Source organism: Eleutherodactylus coqui, unplaced genomic scaffold (assembly GCF_035609145.1).
Source record: "Eleutherodactylus coqui strain aEleCoq1 unplaced genomic scaffold, aEleCoq1.hap1 HAP1_SCAFFOLD_85, whole genome shotgun sequence".
NCBI classification, from domain to species: Eukaryota; Metazoa; Chordata; class Amphibia; order Anura; family Eleutherodactylidae; genus Eleutherodactylus; species Eleutherodactylus coqui.
This window is the reverse complement of record NW_027102173.1, coordinates 327,809-345,868: the sequence shown is the minus strand read 5'-3', so window position 1 is coordinate 345,868 and position 18,060 is coordinate 327,809. Positions and strand designations below refer to the sequence as shown.

At 45.0% G+C, this 18,060-nt stretch overlaps 1 protein-coding gene across 2 annotated transcripts in view; it reads right to left on the bottom strand.

Moving 5' to 3' along the window:
• CCDC9B (coiled-coil domain containing 9B) overlaps nt 1–18,060 on the bottom strand; it is a 91,535-nt gene that overhangs the window by 63,424 nt on the left and 10,051 nt on the right. For both annotated transcript variants that reach the window (XM_066588770.1, XM_066588771.1), the window contains exons 3-5: nt 15,218–15,328; nt 5,333–5,437; nt 63–176 (exon numbers count right to left, since the gene is read on the bottom strand). In XM_066588770.1, coding sequence (XP_066444867.1) covers nt 63–176; nt 5,333–5,437; nt 15,218–15,328 — 330 coding nt within the window. The remainder of the gene's footprint in view (nt 1–62; nt 177–5,332; nt 5,438–15,217; nt 15,329–18,060) is intronic.

Below are 18,060 nucleotides of genomic sequence, written 5' to 3'. Positions count from 1 at the left end.
CAATTGATGAATGTGATTATAGAAGATTATAGAAAAGAACATCTTATTAAAAGGTTGCTGACCTCCACTTTACTGTCCATAGAAACGGAGAGCTGCATCTTATTCCCCATGAGTAAAGTAAACCTCTGCTCCGTGCCATCCGCGCTCCTGCCGCCCCTCCTTACTATTCTTTTCTCCTGTAACACAAGTCATAAATGCAGATTGGGAACACTTAGTCCGATTGCAATAGACGAGAGTCTTTCTAACATAGAATACTAATTTCTGAAGGAACATCTATGAAGGTCCTGTACATAAAATGTATTTAAAGGGTTTGTATCATGAAGACAATCCGTTCTTATAAAGAAGGCACTGCAGCGATTAGCTGATCACCCCAGATCTGGATTCTCTGTACTGAGGCTACGCGTTTCCCCGGAATTACGTGGATGAACCAGGTCAGACAGGGTATTATTGTATCTTGACGCCACCGGAAGCTAGGGGTTTGACAGGGCATCGAAGCAGGAACACCCTTGTCACACCCCTAGCTCCTGATTGGCTTTGTTGAGGAAGGTCCTAGCTGTGTCTGGATAGCTTTTTGCTGGGGCTGCAGGGTTAGGCTTAGGGATTGGTGTTTGTGTTAGTCTTACTGTAGTAGCTGTTAATGCTGTTAATACAGCGGTAACATGAAAGCATTAACAGGCAAAACTGTAAGGCTAACAGCCAAAGTAATCCCTAACCCTGCAGCCTTAGCAAAAATGGAGCCCGACACTGCTGCCGGCTACAAGCTCCGCTAATCACACTGTGCTCCCGGCTCATTGCACTGCGCTCACTACCGCTGAAGGCCGCTCGCAAGTGTAGTCTGCCAGGTGTTAGATGTGCTACAGCAGCGGTCACCACTGCCGTCCGCCGGTTCTGCCCTTCCTGCACGGCCAGCACTGAGAAATGCCGACCGCCGCCTGTCACCTTTCTCCACCGCGGACCAGGTACTGGGAACAGAGGGCCCACAACGCCACCGCCAGGGACAGTCACCGCTGGACTGCTGCAAGGGAGCGGAGGCCATCAGGTTCTGCGCTGCAGAGAGGCCATTGCCGCCACCTACAGGACCTGTGAGGCCGAGGACGGGGAGACAGGTGGCAGACAATCATCACCAGGTGGCGTCAACCACCAGTCAAGCACACTGTTTCTTGGCTCCACCAGTACTTCCGGTGACGTCAAGATACAATAATACCGTCAGGCAGACAGAGCAGAAGCCTATAGGCTAACATACGCTTCCCAGCGTACCACTGTGTATAATATTTGCGCTGTGAACAAGACTTTTTTGTGCAAGTGTTGGTATATTTTGCTGCACTTTTTCTGCCTGCAGGGCATGGATTTTTGCACACAAGACAAGGACGCCCCAATTTAAGTGGTTAATTTGTCCAATTAGTTCTAGATGTATTCTTTTTCCAGTGGTATTATGCAGTGGTTCACGTATCTCCTTGCGTATTGTGTGTGCATTCCACCCCCCCATTGACTTTTATAGGAGACCCTTGGGACACAAATGCGCATAAAATTAGAGCATCTTGCAAGTATATTTGCATGTGCAAAATACAGAAATGTATACAAGTCCATTGACAACAATGGGTTCTATTATCTCCATATTTGGAAAAACGCAAGCCTGTGTGAAGTCGCCTTAAGAATGGAGTTTATGCTTTTCACATGTGCAAAAAAAAAAACAACTCACAGTAGAAGGCTATCAGGGCTTCTGCAGACAAGCGTAGGCTTAGATATGCTTGTGATAGCATGACAAAATTGCGCAATGAATGGAGCGCTCTCCCTAGCTATAATGTGTGTATCTGTGCATTCTACTGAACTTTTGTATGCTGCCAGACCCGTTCAAATTGGTGTGGGACACGCTGTGATTGAACCGGCTGGGCAGGGCAGCCTAATTAGTCCTCTGTGTTATCGATTCACACGGCAAAATTCTGCGGTCCAGTGCACAATTTAGTACGGAAGGGATGCGCATTTATGCACTCCCATAGACTCCTATGGTGCCTTGGGTGCACTAATGCACAGAAAAATAGAGCATGTTGCATATATTTTAGCTTGCACGTAACAGTTGAGAGCAAAAACACAGAATGTAAGGCAACTCATTGAAATCAATGGCTTCTATTCTCTGCGGTTTGTGCAAACTATTGTGCGTGAGCGAAAACGCATGCAAAATCGCATGTGTGAGGATGCGTTCACACGAGCGCATAAACGGCGCCCAATGGTATAAACGTGAGCATCTGAGGCATTGGTTTCCAATGTATTCGTTCACACGGGCGATTTTACGGCGCGTAAAAACGGCAACCCGAAAAAAACCCGGAACATATGCGACCGAAATACGTGCCAACGCATATTCGATGGCCGAAAAGATAGTTTGCAAAGTAGGAACAAACGATAATACGCTTTCTAGCTCTGGTCATGATCGCCGAAAAACGTTCTTTCTGGCGATTAAACGCTGCGCACGTGCGAACGTAAATACGCCTATGCTCGTGTGACCGCGCCCTTAGACCTCAAGTTGTGTATAAGTCACTGAAGCAGTGGCCCCAGGTTATCAATGTGATTAAAGGGGTTGTTTGAAGAAGATAGCCCGCGGTTATTATAGACCTCATGGTGTGGGGTTCTTTGTATCAGGACCCTTCCCTCTATAAGCCAGAACTGAACCCTTTTCTATAAGAGCCGCTCTTGTTCTCATGGACTTCGGGCACTTCTTGTATTATGGCTGCTGGCTAGTGGTTGCTTTGCCTGGCAAATTCAGTTGTTTGCTAAAGGTGCTGATTGCAGGACTTGGGGTGATCAGCAGTCTGAAGGGTTGTTTCTAAAGGTAAACCCCTTTAATCCATGGTAGATGAGTAGCAATGACAATTAAGTGATGGACGATCATTAATTTTTGTTGGACGGCAAAGGAAACTTTTGTGTTAAAAAGACAGCATTCTCCGGTATTTTATAACAGGCAAAGACTTGATAGAGGCTTAAGCTAAACCTAACGTGTCACTTCAAGGTGATTAGATCAATGAAAATTCTGCGTAAGGACCGTGTCACACGAGCATACGCGTATTTGCATGCACATTTGCACAGCACTTTTGAGGATGGGTGTTGCGTATTTCTGTGCACAAGGGAACTTTTAATGTAGGGCATGCTGGATTTTTTTTGTGCAAGGCAATTGGGCACTCAAAATACGTGCTTGTGAACGAATCCATCCAATGGACTCTATTTTCTGCATATTGCTCGTGCACAATTTTGTGCGTAAATACACGCGCATATCCAGCCATGTGACCCAGGCCTAAGGGCTCCTGTATATGAGCGTATACACGCTCGCGAGAGCATGATGTGATTAATAGCTAGGACGTTTAGCACTGTCAAAAATGCGGCACCAAGTTGTGCCGCATTTACAGCAGCGTTTAAAGGAGCTGACACGCCCAAAAATTGAACGTGCACGGCTTGAAAATTGAGCCACTGTCTGTGCCTATGTGAGGCGTTGTACCAATATTAGCGCAGTATTGCCTGGGTTCACACGGGATGGAATTGCTGCAGAATTTCCGTGCGGAACGTCTACACGGCAATCCCGTCCACGGCTCCTAATCCCGGGATTAGGCAGCAAAGTGGATGAGATTTTGCAAAAATCTCGTCCACATGCTGCAGCCAAGCCGTGTGGAAACAGACATGTGGTGCAGAAAACAAAGACGCAGCATGTTAATTTTTTTTTCATTTCTGCAGTGGCCTCTCTATGGGAAGAGATGGCCACTGAGGAAATGCAGGCGGTGAAGCTGCTTCAAAACCCGTGGCTGCATCCGTGGGTTTTCAAACTGTGCTTATTTCTCAGAAATCTTCGTTTTTTCGGTGCGGTCATTCCGCGGGATATCTGTGCCGTGTAACCCCAGTGTTAGGGCTTATTCAGATGACCGTTTATCGGCTGGGTATATAATAGGAGGGGTGGGACAGGGGCGAAGCTAAGTTTCAGGACTTTGCTCCGCCTCCTCCAATTGCAAATAGTGCCGAAGGGCAAAGAGGGGGCGGGAGCTCAGAGCACTGCTCCCGGCTCTTCCAGCCTCCTCCTTCTGCAGAGAGGGACACCGTATATCGGCCAGGCGTGAATACCTGGCCGATATTGGGTCATCTAAATAAGCCCTTAAGGTGGTTTTACATGCTGATGAAGTTTTGGGTAAAATGCCACTATTTTTGTGACAAATTTTCATGCAGATTTTTTGAGCAAGATCAAGAAGTGAAATATAAAGAAATGGGAAGTATAAAGGATTAAGTTCAGGTTCACATGCGGGTATTTCTGCACACAATACGCAGTGAATTGAACCATTTATTTCAATGGGTTTCTTTGCATTTTTCGGTCACACAAAAAAACCCCTCAGCATTCTCTATTTTCCTGCACATTTGTGGACCAAAAGTCCCAAATGGGGATGTGTAAATGCATGCAAAATATGCTAGGAGATGCGTGAAACATTGTGCAATTGAGCAGGAAACAGAATACTGGTTGAACACAGACTAATTATGGCTGGGGGCACTGATGTGTATTTTTTTGCGCATGGAAAAACGCTACGCTCCCGTGCATGCAAATACGTTTACATGAATCCGGCCTTAAGGGTGCATTCAGACGACCGTATATCGGCCGGGTATTCACACCCGGCTGATATACGGCCTCCCTCTCTGCAGGGGGAGGAGGCTGGAAGTTCCGGGAGCAGTGCACTAAACTCTTGACCCCTTTCCACCCCCTATCCACCCGTCTGCACTATTTGCAATGGGAGGGGGCAGGGCTAAGTCATGGAACTTAGCTCTGCCCCGCCGCGCCTCCTCTCATTGCAAATAGTGCAGGGGGTGGAGAGGAGGCAGAGAGGGGGCGGGAGCTCACAGCACTGCTCCCGGCTCTTTCAGCCTTCTCCCACTGCAGAGAGGGACGCTGTATATCCGCCAGGCGTGAATACCCGGCCGATATATGGTCGTCTGAATAAGCCCTTAGGGTATGTTTTCACATGTCAAAAATGTAGCAGATTTTCTGCGCAGAATATATATACAGACTATCTGCAGCATATACAGTACAAGTCACGCGGATGAGATTTTACCAAATGTTATTGACACAGTGTGGAAAAAAATCTGAGCAGAATCCACAGCGGAATTGACATGCGGTGCAGCTTTTTCTTCTTCTTCCTCCCTCCTATAAGCGCTGCGGAATATGTTGGCGCTACATAAAGATTATTATTATTACTGTAGGATCCACTTCTGGCTGAAAAGTTGCACCAAAAACTGATGGCATTTTCCCCCCACAAAAACGCTATCTATAAAGCCACCTAACGATGTAACAAAAGAAGTAAAAGTGTCTTACATTAGGAGTTTTTGTGATTGTAATGGTGAGGCTGTCTTGCTTGGGTCTACGAGGTTTGACTGCCATGCCATCTTTCTCCGCACGTAACCGATCGTCTTCTATTTCCTGCACAAGAAAATAGTATTTGTGGAGTTGGAAGGGACCTCCAGGGCCATCTGGTCCAACACCCCCTTACTGTTTGTGGGCACATCACAAATACCTAGTAATTAGAGATGAGCGAACGTACTCGGTAAGCGCCCCCGAATACCATTCACCCGAGTAGTAAAGTACTCGAAAATTGCGGTGCTCGATTGTGAAATCGGCCTTACCGAGTACGTTCGCTCATCTCTACTAGTAATCTAATGCTATAATGCCAATTATATAATGCATATATGATAATACAATATGATCATACAAACTAAGCCTTTAGGCTAAAGGATATGTGTCACTTTTCCTAATCATCATCATCAGTAGTAGTAGGAGCAGTAGTAGGATTACACTGATTGACAAAAAAACATAATGCACCAAGGAGTTTTTTGGAATTTGATGAAACTTTCTCTGTGCGATTGGAATGATGATATAAGTAAGTAATTACAAGATCAGTGCAAATGGATCATTTCTTGGGGAAAACTGTACACTTCAAGGAAGCACTAGTACTCTGTTGGGCAGCCTCTAGCCTTGACACATGATGAGATGGGGTCGGCCATTGAGGCATACAGGCTCCATATGTTGTCCAGTCCGTAATAGTCCAGATTTCAGATTCACGAAACCACTGTTGTGATAGACATGATAATTTGTCAGTGTAAAATGTCTATTGATTTGTACTAAACTAGATGTATTACGCAGCTGTAGTGACTTTAACTCTTAGAGGCTAATGACTGCATAATTTCATTATAGTAATTGCTGGACAATGGCATGGTGAAAAGATGTGTGTGTGGTATAATGTTGACTTTGCACACAGTTCCACAGCAGCCTCTTAAAGAGTTAAGTCACATTCCAATACTGAAGAAGCCCCCTCACCCACTCTCCAGCTTCTCAAACAAGAGATACTTTCAGTTTTGAGGGCATGTGATGGAACAAAGGACAGGCTTACACAGTGGACTTTGGAGAGGGGTGGGGGATTCTATATGATCCGACAAATGAGAATCCTATATGTTACTGATGTAATCTGTTGCACGCCCATAAAAGGGCAGTTATCATGTGTTACAATAAAAGCCTGAGGCTCTACACAAAGAGAGACTCTCCCAGCTTAGACCGGCAATTTGGGAGCTACAGAATACCCCGAAACCTGCTGGAGCAAAATATGATCCAGCTCAATTGGAGTCCCTGGGTGAGCCGAGTAGATTTCTTTTGATTTCTTTCATTCTAGAAAAATACAGAGATCGGCAGATAACACGTAGAACTCAGGGGCCCGAAAATCTACAGAACACGGTAAGATTGCTTTATCTACCTGTGTCAAGCTGATTTCTAACTGTTAATCCGCCTATGTCTAATCCAGAGTGATAAATCAATGAAAGGCAGGTAATATAGTCCTTTCTATTCGGAAAAAAAACACCGTTTTAACCTGCCTAGGGGTATTTTGTATGCTGGGTATGTTATGTCTGAGACGGTTAAAGATTGTGTATGCAAGACCAAGAGATAAATTCTGTGAGGGTTAATGTGTCAGAAGGGTGGACTTGGCTGTTTAAGCCTGAGGGTGCGCGCTAGTGGGACACATATACTCCTAGGTAACTAGTGTGAGGTCAGGAAAATTTAAAATACGCGTATGCACTTGTATGATTGAGCGTGTTATGTGCTCTCATACTGAGGAGGGATACGCAGGGTTTAAAAAAGGTGTATTTACCTGTATGATTGAGCGTGTTATGTTTTCATATGTGAAAAGGTATATACGCGGAGAATTATAGCTCCAGAGCTCTTCGTCATTAAAAAAAATCATCAGTCTTTATGTGTAGTCAGAGGTCTTGTTTAAACAATGTGCAGTGTTTATTATTGGGGGAGGGTAGAGTGGGCTGTAGTTAAGCCACTGAAAGCATTTCCCAGTTAACCCGTTTGTTCCCTTTGTCTTGTGTTTTGTAGTGTTAATGTGCATTGTGATTTACGAGGGATATAAGAAGAGATGGGTGGAATTTGGTAAAGGAGTTTTATAGAGATGAGCGAACGTGCTCGGCCACGCCCCTTTTTCGCCCGAATACCGCGATTTTCGAGTACTTCCGTACTCGGGCGAAAAAATTTGGGGGTCGCCGTGGCGGTGCGGGGGGTTGCAGCGGGGAGTGGGGGGGAGAGGGAGAGAGAGAGGGCTCCCCCCTGTTCCCCACTGCTACCCCCCATGCCGCCACGCCTCTCCTCGCCCCCCGGCGCACCCGAGTACTTTTCACCCGAGTAGTGAAGTACTCGAAAATCGCTGTATTCGGGCGAAAAAGGGGCATGGCCGAGCACGTTCGCTCATCTCTAGAGTTTTACTGTGTCCAGAAATTTCAAATAGGATAGAATAAGCAGGCAGAATAGAATACGGGATCAGTGCAGGATGTTTTGGAATATGCAAAACATGTAGATACAAAGAAAAGGATCAGGAAAAGTTGCAGAAAGAAATGTCGGGTTATGGACAGATAAGCAGAAAGAAAGGTGTTTTAGATTGCTAGGTGGTATAATGTAGGAAAGAGATTCAAGATGAGAAAGTATAGTGGGAGATGTGTATTGCCTGTATTGTGAACAATGTAATGCCTTTGTGTTGACTACAGCCCCTCCCTATAATGGCGACCGCACTTGCAATGTTTAAAACCCCACATAGTGTGACTCTGCAGCAAGTGTGGTGAGCCCTGCCCCCACCCTGAAATTACTTCCCCCCATGTGCTCACTTTCAGGGTGTGTGATGTTACTTCTGGCCATTCCAATCTGGGATAGGACTAAGCCCCGCCCCTTCCTCCTCCAGCAGCCATCTTGCCTCACCTGGGAGATTTGTAGCCCCGCCCCTTTCTGCCTCTTGCTGCACTTGGGAGGCCTACATTCCCCAATGCCACTGTATCCAGTACTAACATCATGATTGTCTGATGTAAGGTTTTGTTTGACCAAACTTTGTTACACTCCAAAATGTGGCCACCTTGGATGTGTGATAAGTTCAGGGAAACAAACCTTTGTGAAGATGCAGCTTGGGACATAGTAGACGACTAAGCTGGTTTATAGTGTATGGAAGATTGGAGTTGATGCATGGGGGACAGAGGCCAGGGACCCATGAAAAGGGGACGCCCTCTCATGGTGTGTTCCCAGGGGCTCTGTTTTCCACTGCCTGCTTCTCCAATGGATGTTCAGACAGATGATGTTAAGGAAGGCTCCTACAGATGGAATAATTTCCCTATAGTCACCCAGCAAACTTTTTCACGCAATTTGATGAAGTAATTTTACTTTTTATGTGAGAAAGAGGGACTGAATCACTCAGAGTAGGATGTCAATTCATCCGTATTCTTTAGTTTTTTCCTTAAGTCTTTTGTATATTCTAGTGTCAGTCTACACTGAAGCTATAATTATATTCCGACAGGAGAGTGAAAGTTAAACGCTGGCATTCCCTGAAATACTATTACACTGGGTGACCATAAATTTTGCTTGTGTTGCGCCCCCTTGTGTTAAAAAATGCAAACTGCGATCTGGAAAAAAAAAATCTAAAGGAGATTTTCGCTCAGGCTTCGCTGCATACAATGTCACCTTGACCTACAAAGTGCTTGTTTTTGTGCCTCTTGGTTTCCTTTTTCAACGTTGTACTAGTTTGAACACGATTGCTCTTTTTTCCATTGAGTATTCTGGTTTAAAAGGGGGGAGGCATAGGTGATCTGAGTCATAGATGATCTAGGTGTTGTAGATCAGCTATTGGGTTTAAAAATAAATAAATAAATAAATGAAATAAGATAAAAAGGAAATAAATGATTTTGTGCTATAAGATTCTGATCCATGTGAAATAGAACATCAACATGATTATTTAGTGCTGATACAGTAAGAAACTGCAGATATGCAAACAGTTACCGGAACCTCTATTGACAATGTATATGTTGAGCTTTTTGCAGATGGTACCAGGGTGAGAATTGATGACTCCACATCGGATATGCAGTGGTCACACAACAAGATGTCCTAGAAGCAGAAGCTCTGCCTCCGCATGTCTCAGCACAAGAAGCGGAACTAAAGGCCGTCACTGAGGCGAGTAGAGTGGCGAGAGGTAAGACGGCAACCCTTTACACTGACTCCTGGTATGCATTTGGCATAGCTCATGATTACGGCCCAATATGGAAGGCCAGACAGTTTTTTACTTCAGCAGGACAACCAATTGAGAATGGTGCAGTGGTGCAGAGTCTCATGGAGGCCCTACTTCTACCTGACAAAGTTGAGAGTTCGCACCGATTCCTACACTGGAGAAGCGAGAGACGACACCCTCGCCAACAGCACAGCAAAAGCAGCGGCCATCAAGCGAAGTTGCAGCGAAGCCCAGACTTTAGGCCTGTTTCACACGAGCTACATAATTGCACGATTTTGTAACAATGCAACATCGCTACAAGATGCATGTATGTGAGGCCTCTTTCACACGGGCGACAAAGTCACGCAATCTTCTCACGTTGCGACAATACTACAAATCACATGTATTTGAAGCCCATGCTTTCCTATGGGTTCCTTCACATTTGCGATGTTTTGTAGCATGCAACATTGCGAGTCAAAAACCTTATGTGTTTCACCATATGCTCGCGACTTGCGAGGTTTGTCGCCCATGTTTCCCTATGGAGCCTTCCTCTTTGTTGCATCGCACAAAAACGCAGTTTTCGTGCGGTGCGATGCAACTTTGACAGTAGGAAATCCTACTGTCAAAGCCCTAAACTAAGCCCTAGCTGCAGGAAAAAAAAACCCCCAAAAAACACATACATCACCAAAGAAGCGCTGTCCGGCTCCGGACCATCTTCTCCCCGCTCCCTGGCACTAAACTTCAGTATCTCTTCTGGTCGGGGAATAGAAAATCCCTGCCTCCAGAAAGCGCTGCCTCTGATTGGCTGAGCATCACAGCACTCAGCCAGTCAGAAGCAGCGCTTACTTGAGGCAGGGATTTTTCAATCCCCCGCCAGAAGAGATGCTGAAGACTAGTGCTGGGTGCATATTAAAAACTTCTTCAACACTTCTGCCACAAACAGCCAATCAGGTTGCTGGAATTGTGAAAACAACCAATCAGGTTGTTGGAAGCCAACCCAAACAACCAATCAGGTTGTGATTGTGGCAGAAGTGTGGAGGAAGTTGTTAATATGCGTGCTATGGAGTAGGGAGAAGATGGGCCAGAACCAGACAGTGCTTCTTAGGTGATGTATGTGGTTTTTTTTCTGCAGCTAGAGTTTATTTTCAGGTTAGGGCTTGTATTTCAAGGCCCACCCCCCAAAAAATCCTGACACGTGGTGCTACAAAGTTGCACGACTTTGTAACACCATAAAATCACGGACCACCGATGCAATATCACTGTGATTTTAGCTATGCTATGTTGTGAGAAAAAAAAAAAGCGTGGCATGCTTAATATTTGAGCGGTGTGATTTTTTTTGTAGCCCATGTTTCCCTATGAAGCCCCCTTGTTGATCGCGTCGCATCTCACAAACTAGCAAATTTCATGCGATGTAATACCTTTTTCCTACTCCTAAAATAAGCCCTAGCTGCACTCCCCAAAAAATAAAATGTCCTGTGCCACACTTTATTTGCCTTGTCAATGATTTTGTTGTGTTAAGGCACACAAGTGAAACACAAGGCCAAATCTGTCCCACCGCCTCATTTTATGTGGCCCGCCAGCCATGCAGCATTCCACTCACCTAGCCAGCAATGCAGTCTGTAACCACTGACCTCTCTGTCCACGGCTGTGTGCACCATCCTGTATGCAGTGCAGATGCCGGGGGTTGAGGTCAACGGTCACAGACTGCGCTGTTGCCGTCGGACTGAACTGCGGGCTAGGTGAGTGGAATGCTTGTAGGGATGTTGCCCAACCCGAGGCCAATAGAGAGGTTACTGTTAGTACTGAGAATACTATGGTGGTCACAATTAGGGCTCATTCTCATGCGTGTTAGCACATTTCGCGTTCTTTGGCCGCTCTGGCATAGTTTTCTGTGTCCCAAGTACACTACGTATTCACACACGCAAAAAATAACACAGACAGTCCTATTAAAATGGTGCACAAATATGCAGTGATTACGCGGGATTCCTGCATATTTGTGCTGGCACGTTCCCTGTCTTAAGGTAAAATAACTTATTGCACTAAGTTATTACAGTTAAGTCCTCCCTCACACCGGAGGCATGGCATCACTGCGAGAAAATCGCAGCAATATCGCATCACTGGTCTATGCAATATTGCTAAGTTTTCTTGCCGCAGTACTGCAATTTTGTAACACCACTTTCGAGGATTTTCGGTAAGGAGTGGGGGCTTAAAATATAATATACCCCAAAAATAAGCCCTAACTGCAGAAAAAAATAAATAAAAAAGAATACATCACCATAGACGTCTGGGGCTGTGCTACATCTTCCTCCCAATCCCCAGCACTGTTCTTCATCTCTTCTGTCCGTTCGGGGATTGAATAATTGGAAGCGCTGCCAATCAGAGCCAGCACTCGATGAAGCAATCACAGCCATTCATCGAGTGCTGACTCTGATTGGCTAAGCGTCAGCCAATCAGAGGCAGCACTTCCAGAAGGAGGAGATTTTTCAATCCCCAGCCTGAAGAGATAAAGAAAAACTGTTTCAGGGATGGGAGGAAGATGCAGCAGAGCCGGGCATCCCTTCTAAGGTGATATATTCTTTTATTTTTAATTTTACCTGCAGCTAAGGCTTAGATTAGGGCTTTGACAGTAGGATTTCCTACTGTCAAAGTTGCATCGCACTGCAATAAAACCGCATTTCTGTGCAATGCGATGCAACCGAGAGGAAGGCTCCATAGGGAAACATGGGCTACAAAACCTCGCTTGTCACGTGCATATTGCATAGCCAGCGAGGTTTTGGACTGAAAATGTTGCATGCTACAAAACACCACAAATATGAAGGAACTCATCGAAAAGTATGGTCTGCTAACACCATATTACAGAGCAGGAGGAGCTGAGCAGATTGTTTTACAGTTTTATGGGGAAAGATTCAGTATAACTGTCAGCTACTCCTGTATGTACACAGCCATATACAGATAGCTGCCCATCCCTGATAGGACCGCCCATTGGACTGTTCAGTTTAGAATAAGCACGGTTAATAATGAATAAAATACAAGTTATACTGAATCTTTCCCTATAAAACTATATGTTATTCGGAAATTAAAACCATCTGGTGTGTGCGCTGCAGCCATATTCGGGGAGATCTCATAAACTGACACAAAGTGGACAACGAAGTCTTGTACGAGCTGTGAAGGCATAACACATAGTCTGCTGAAACACTTGCACAGGAGGTCTTACAGGTCATTGGAACATCCATTAGCACCAGAATTATCCATAGATAACTGCATGTGAAGTGTAACCATAGATGAGTGGCTACACACAAGCCCAACATCACAGCATTGAAGGCACAGAGGCACCTGCGGTGGTGCTTGGAACGTCATTCATGGAATTTCAATGAGTGGAAGCAAGTGTTGTGGACAGATGAATCACAGAACAAAAAAGATCTTCCATTCGGCTGTGGCGGTTGCTGGAGAGTATGACTGCACTGCCCCAACAGTGAAGTTTCTGTTATGGTGTGGGGTGTTTCTGCTGGGAAGGACTAGGGACATTAGTTATAGTGAAGTCCACCCTCAACACCACTGGGTTCAGAGGTATTCTGAAAAATGTGGCATTATCTACCCTGTGGCAATACTTTTGGTACAGCTCCATGTCTCTACCAACATGGCCAAGTACAATGTCATACAGCAAGCAGTGTTGAAGCTTAGTTTAAGGAACAGAACATTTCCAAACTTCGTTCGCCAGCCCGAAGCCCGTCTCTCAATTCTATCGAGCATCTTTGGGCTGGACTAGAATGCCTTAGCCATGCATGCCTACTATTTCCCGCATCACTATCTGAAGCTCTCTTCAAAGAATTTGATAGAATGCATGATGCAGTTATTGATGCCAAAGGCTGTCCAACACCATATTGGAAACGGAATCAAGTCGAATTTCATAATTTTCTATTCGTATACATAAATAAATCTCCTTCCCTGTAATCTAGCAGACCCACACTCTGAGACACAGATTTTGGTAATATATTAAATATTGTTTACAGTAATATCTCCCTTAAAATATCTACCACTCTAGAAGACACTTTGTCTTAAGCTAAATTGGTTCAATATTCTGCTGATTCATTTCTTAAAGACTTTGTCTACTTTCACAACCAGTTATTTTTTATTGTAAGGGGGTGGCAAAGCTAAATTGCTTTATTCTCAGAATTAGAGAGTAAATAATAACTCCAAACCAAGTCCAAATGTAACCACCACAAAAACCAGTATTATCATCATACAGTGCCCCTATTGTGGTTAGATACTAGGACTATACTGGTGCCCTGCAGTGTATAATCCCAATGTAGACTTTATAAATAATATAATCCAGTTACACCCAGTGACTCACATGTAACATATTCACTGATCGTAGTCATCAGCTTCGCTTATATTCTTCATTGGGCTTAAACTACCATGACTACTTCTAGCTACTACTCAACTCTTCAGAGTTTGTTGCCCCTCTTAGTGGCTCATAATAGTGCCTTATATAGTAATAGTTACTTCTTTAGTGCCCCCTCCCCAGAAGTCGTTTCCCTTTGACACAGTAGTAGATCCCCCTTTGTGCCTTCCATGAAGTAATAGTGCTCCTCGCACAATAATGGCATTCGCTTTGTGCACCCACTCAATACTTTCCCTTAACTTAGTGCTTGTAACTGTTTCTCCCCCTTAGTAATGGTGTTCATCACTCAGTAATGGTGTCTCTTAGTGTCTACCACTTTGCAATGATGCCCCCTTAATGCCCCACCCAGCAGTAGGTGAACTCTGGTGAATAGAGCCTCAGGCAGACATGCTGGAACAGGTCAGCTGTCACATCTGGCGCATGGCCACGCTGTTATTGGTGGGACCGTAGCGGAAGCTGTCTCCAGCACTGCTTATCAGATTTATCCAGTACTATAATGGCAACTGCCAGATCCCTCTTCATTGGTTAGTGTGCCCATAGGATGTTCAGCTATGCCATCCTGTTCCCTTTTTCTCTACTCAGTTCACGGATGGTGTTGGGGATTTGAATAAAAATACACTGCCAGTTGCTTCGAGTAAACGCGGAACCTGCTCCTTAGTCGCTAGTTGCTTTACTTCAGCTCACTGAAACAAGAGGACTAGTAAGCGACTTCTTGCTCAGTGTAAATAGGCAGTCGTTCATGATCCCTGGCACCAGTGGCGTAACTATAGGGGATGCGGTTGCACCCGGGCCCAGGACCCTTAGGGGGCCCATAAGGCCTATCTTCTCCATATAGTAAGCCTAGTAGTATGAATAAAGCATTATAGTTGGGAGGCCCTGTTACAGATTTTGCATTGGGGCCCAGAAGCTTCAAGTTACGCCTCTGTTCGGCACACTCCATCTCCATTCACTGAACAACTATTACTCCATGTCCAGGAGCGAGAGTTATCCCATCTTTAAGCAAAATGACTTAAACTGATATAACCTAAACTTACAGTACTATTGAGCTATTGCCTCCCCATCCTTTAGTCTTTACATGCCATATATGCCCTGCCCAATTATTCCTCTAAATAGGGTTTTAAAAGGTGGACGTTAGCTTGAAGGTCATTAGAAATATTTATTATGTATTGGCCTACAGGTTACACCAACTTGAACTAGACACATCTCTGCAGGTATATTAATGAACAACTTATTTTGTGTCTAATGCCACCTACAGAACTGAGACAATTTACACTGTCTTCCTACTTACCCGATGTCTTTGTACAAGGGCTTCATTTTTCTTCTTTAGGGCTTTGATCTTTTTGTCCAACTCAGCATCTTTCTGCTCCTTCTCCATGACTTCTCCATCACATGGTGAAACCTGTTAAAAACAATATAAAAAAGATGTACATAAAGGCAAAAAATGACTGTACTGCACCAATATGTTACATAGCAGATGAAGTATTTCCAACTAAACTTGTAGGATATGCCAGTAAAGTCTGACAGGTGCTGGTCTCACCTTTGGGACTTGCTCCTATCTCAGATTGTGGTCCCCACTGTCCCTGGTCCGGTTGTATGTGGTGGTGAGGGGTGGTCAAGAATTACTGTGCTGTTTCCATAAGTCTCATAGAAGTGAATGAGAGTTTCAAAAATAGTGTTACACAGTGCGCTACGCTGTTTCATCAGATCCTCCACAGGAGTTTGTAGTACTCCCTGAGCTCGCATTAGGACACCTGCGTTATGATTTGACAGGTGTGCCTGCCAGTCAAACTCCCCACCTGCCACTATCAAAAAGAATCAAACACCTAGAATAAGTTTTTGTTTTGCTGCAAAATACGGCATGCAGTTACATCTCAGATATACAACAGGGTACTAGAGCCTCCATGCCCCCCCTTATCACATCTAGTATCTAAGCTAGAGGCTGTACAACAGGGTACTGGAGCCTCTATGCCCGACCGTATCACATCTTGTATCCAAACTAGAGGCTGTACAACAGAGTACTAGAGCCTCCATGCCCCCTGTATCACATCTTGTAACCAAGCTAGAGGTGGTACAACAAGGCACTAGTGCCTCCATGACCCCCGTATCACATTTTGTATCCAAGCTAGAGGCGGTACAACAGTGTACTAGCGCCTTCATGCCTGCCTATCACATCTTACACACAAGCTAGAGGTGGTGCAACAGGGTACGGGAGCTTCCATGTGTAACGCCCTATTGGGGACGCCAGAAGTTGTAATTCACAGGAACATGAACCATTTGACTTGTGTATGACTGGAGGCCTAGTCCTTGTCACTGTGTAGCCGAGTGTTAACACAGAGGGAATGCTTATGGAAGTATATATGTATATCACGTCATAACACCACCGTTCCCACACCGTTATTCTATGCGGCGGAGTAATAAACAGTGGACAAGTGTATAGTATCTCAGGAACGGTTTAGGCCGGGTAAAACTTTACTTGAATAAACTTTGCAAACAGGTAATTACAGGTACATTCACAGCAGCAGTTACAGGCAGAAGCTCAGAGGTTGGGAGGCAAAAATACACAGGAACAATACGGTCATGGAGTGCACGATAGCTATATGTCACCGATCCAGGACATAAAATATATTCCGAAGGAGGTAAAAAGACAAGAACCTCTCCACATACTCTCTGGCAAGAAATCACTTAGAAGAAAGCTTAGCCTAGATGCACCCCGCACATTCTTCGCGTGGGTTTTAAAATCATATACCTCTGTGTGGTGATCCTGTTGGTGGACGGCCACACAGGAAAAATAAATGCCTGTAGTGTGAACGGGTACCTGGTTTGTGTGAAGTAGGATGATGGTTGTTGTGCACTCTCTCTTTCTCTGGCATGGACTCACTCCTATTAACATTCATTCTACATGTGCTACGGGTAGTTGTTCCTCTTCCTCCATCTTCACCAACATGGAAGCTGATGGTGCTCACATATGGCTCTGTGTTCGCTCCAAGAAGCAGGTAAGAGGGAACCCTGCTCCAACACAGAATCAAGAAGACCCTTTCCTGCTCTCAGACACTCACATTTATAACCTCACTTGTACCACATGATACAGTAGGATAGATACATTCAGTATGCAGACAGAGCTGACAAGCAATGATTTTAAGAGAGTTAACCCTTCAGACGCTGCAGCTGTGCAACACATACAGAAAATGACATGTCAGCTTTGCACAGTGCATCCACGTGAGACAATACATGTATGACAATTATGGAGAGGACCAGAATGTTATTCTGGGCCACTACACATGCCCGCCTGTATCACATCTTGTATCCAAACTAGAGGCGGTACAACAGGGTACCAGAGCCTCCAAGCCCACATGTATCACATCTTGTTTCCAAGCCAGAGGCGGTACAACAGGGTGCTAGAGCCTTCATGCCCGCCCATATCACATCTTGTATTTAAGCTAGAGGCGGTAGAACAAGGTACTAGAGCCTCCATGCTCCCATATGACATCTTGTATCCAAGCTAGAGGCAGTACAACAGGGTACTAGAGCCTCCATGCTCGCCTTCATCACATCTTCTATCCAAGCTAAAGGGTGTGTAGTAGTGCAGTACACAAAAGTCCGCTAAGAGGTTAAATGCAAAGGCGAAGCTCTGGGAGGTAAAGGGTCATATTGCTGAAAAGAAGATTGTGAACGTCATTGGGAAAGTGAGAACTGAGCTACAAATAGAGGGTGAGTAATCCTCTGAAGTTCAAGTGACCAAAGAGAAGGCAGAAGGTGAAACTGCTGAAGCAGAGAAGGCCACTAAGGTAGCAAAGACTGGGGAAAAGGCCTCAGAAATTATTCCTGCCCTGGATAAGGAAGTTGTGCAAATGAATGGAAGTATCTCTGTGGTAGAGGGCACACAGATGGAAATAAGTACACATGCCGCTACTGAAGTGCAGACTGAAAAAATGGCACCTGCAAAAGTTGAATAGATGAGTATCCAATATGGAAGTTGAGCTTGAGAAAGGGCCAGTTAGGGCGAGAGATCACCGAGCTTGGAGTTTTGACCTTGGAGGGCCAAAAGAAAAGTGTGATACGGCCTACGGCCTATATCAAAGGGGGATATGTAGTAGTGTGCAGTACACAGAAGGGCCTGTAGAGGGCTGCAGA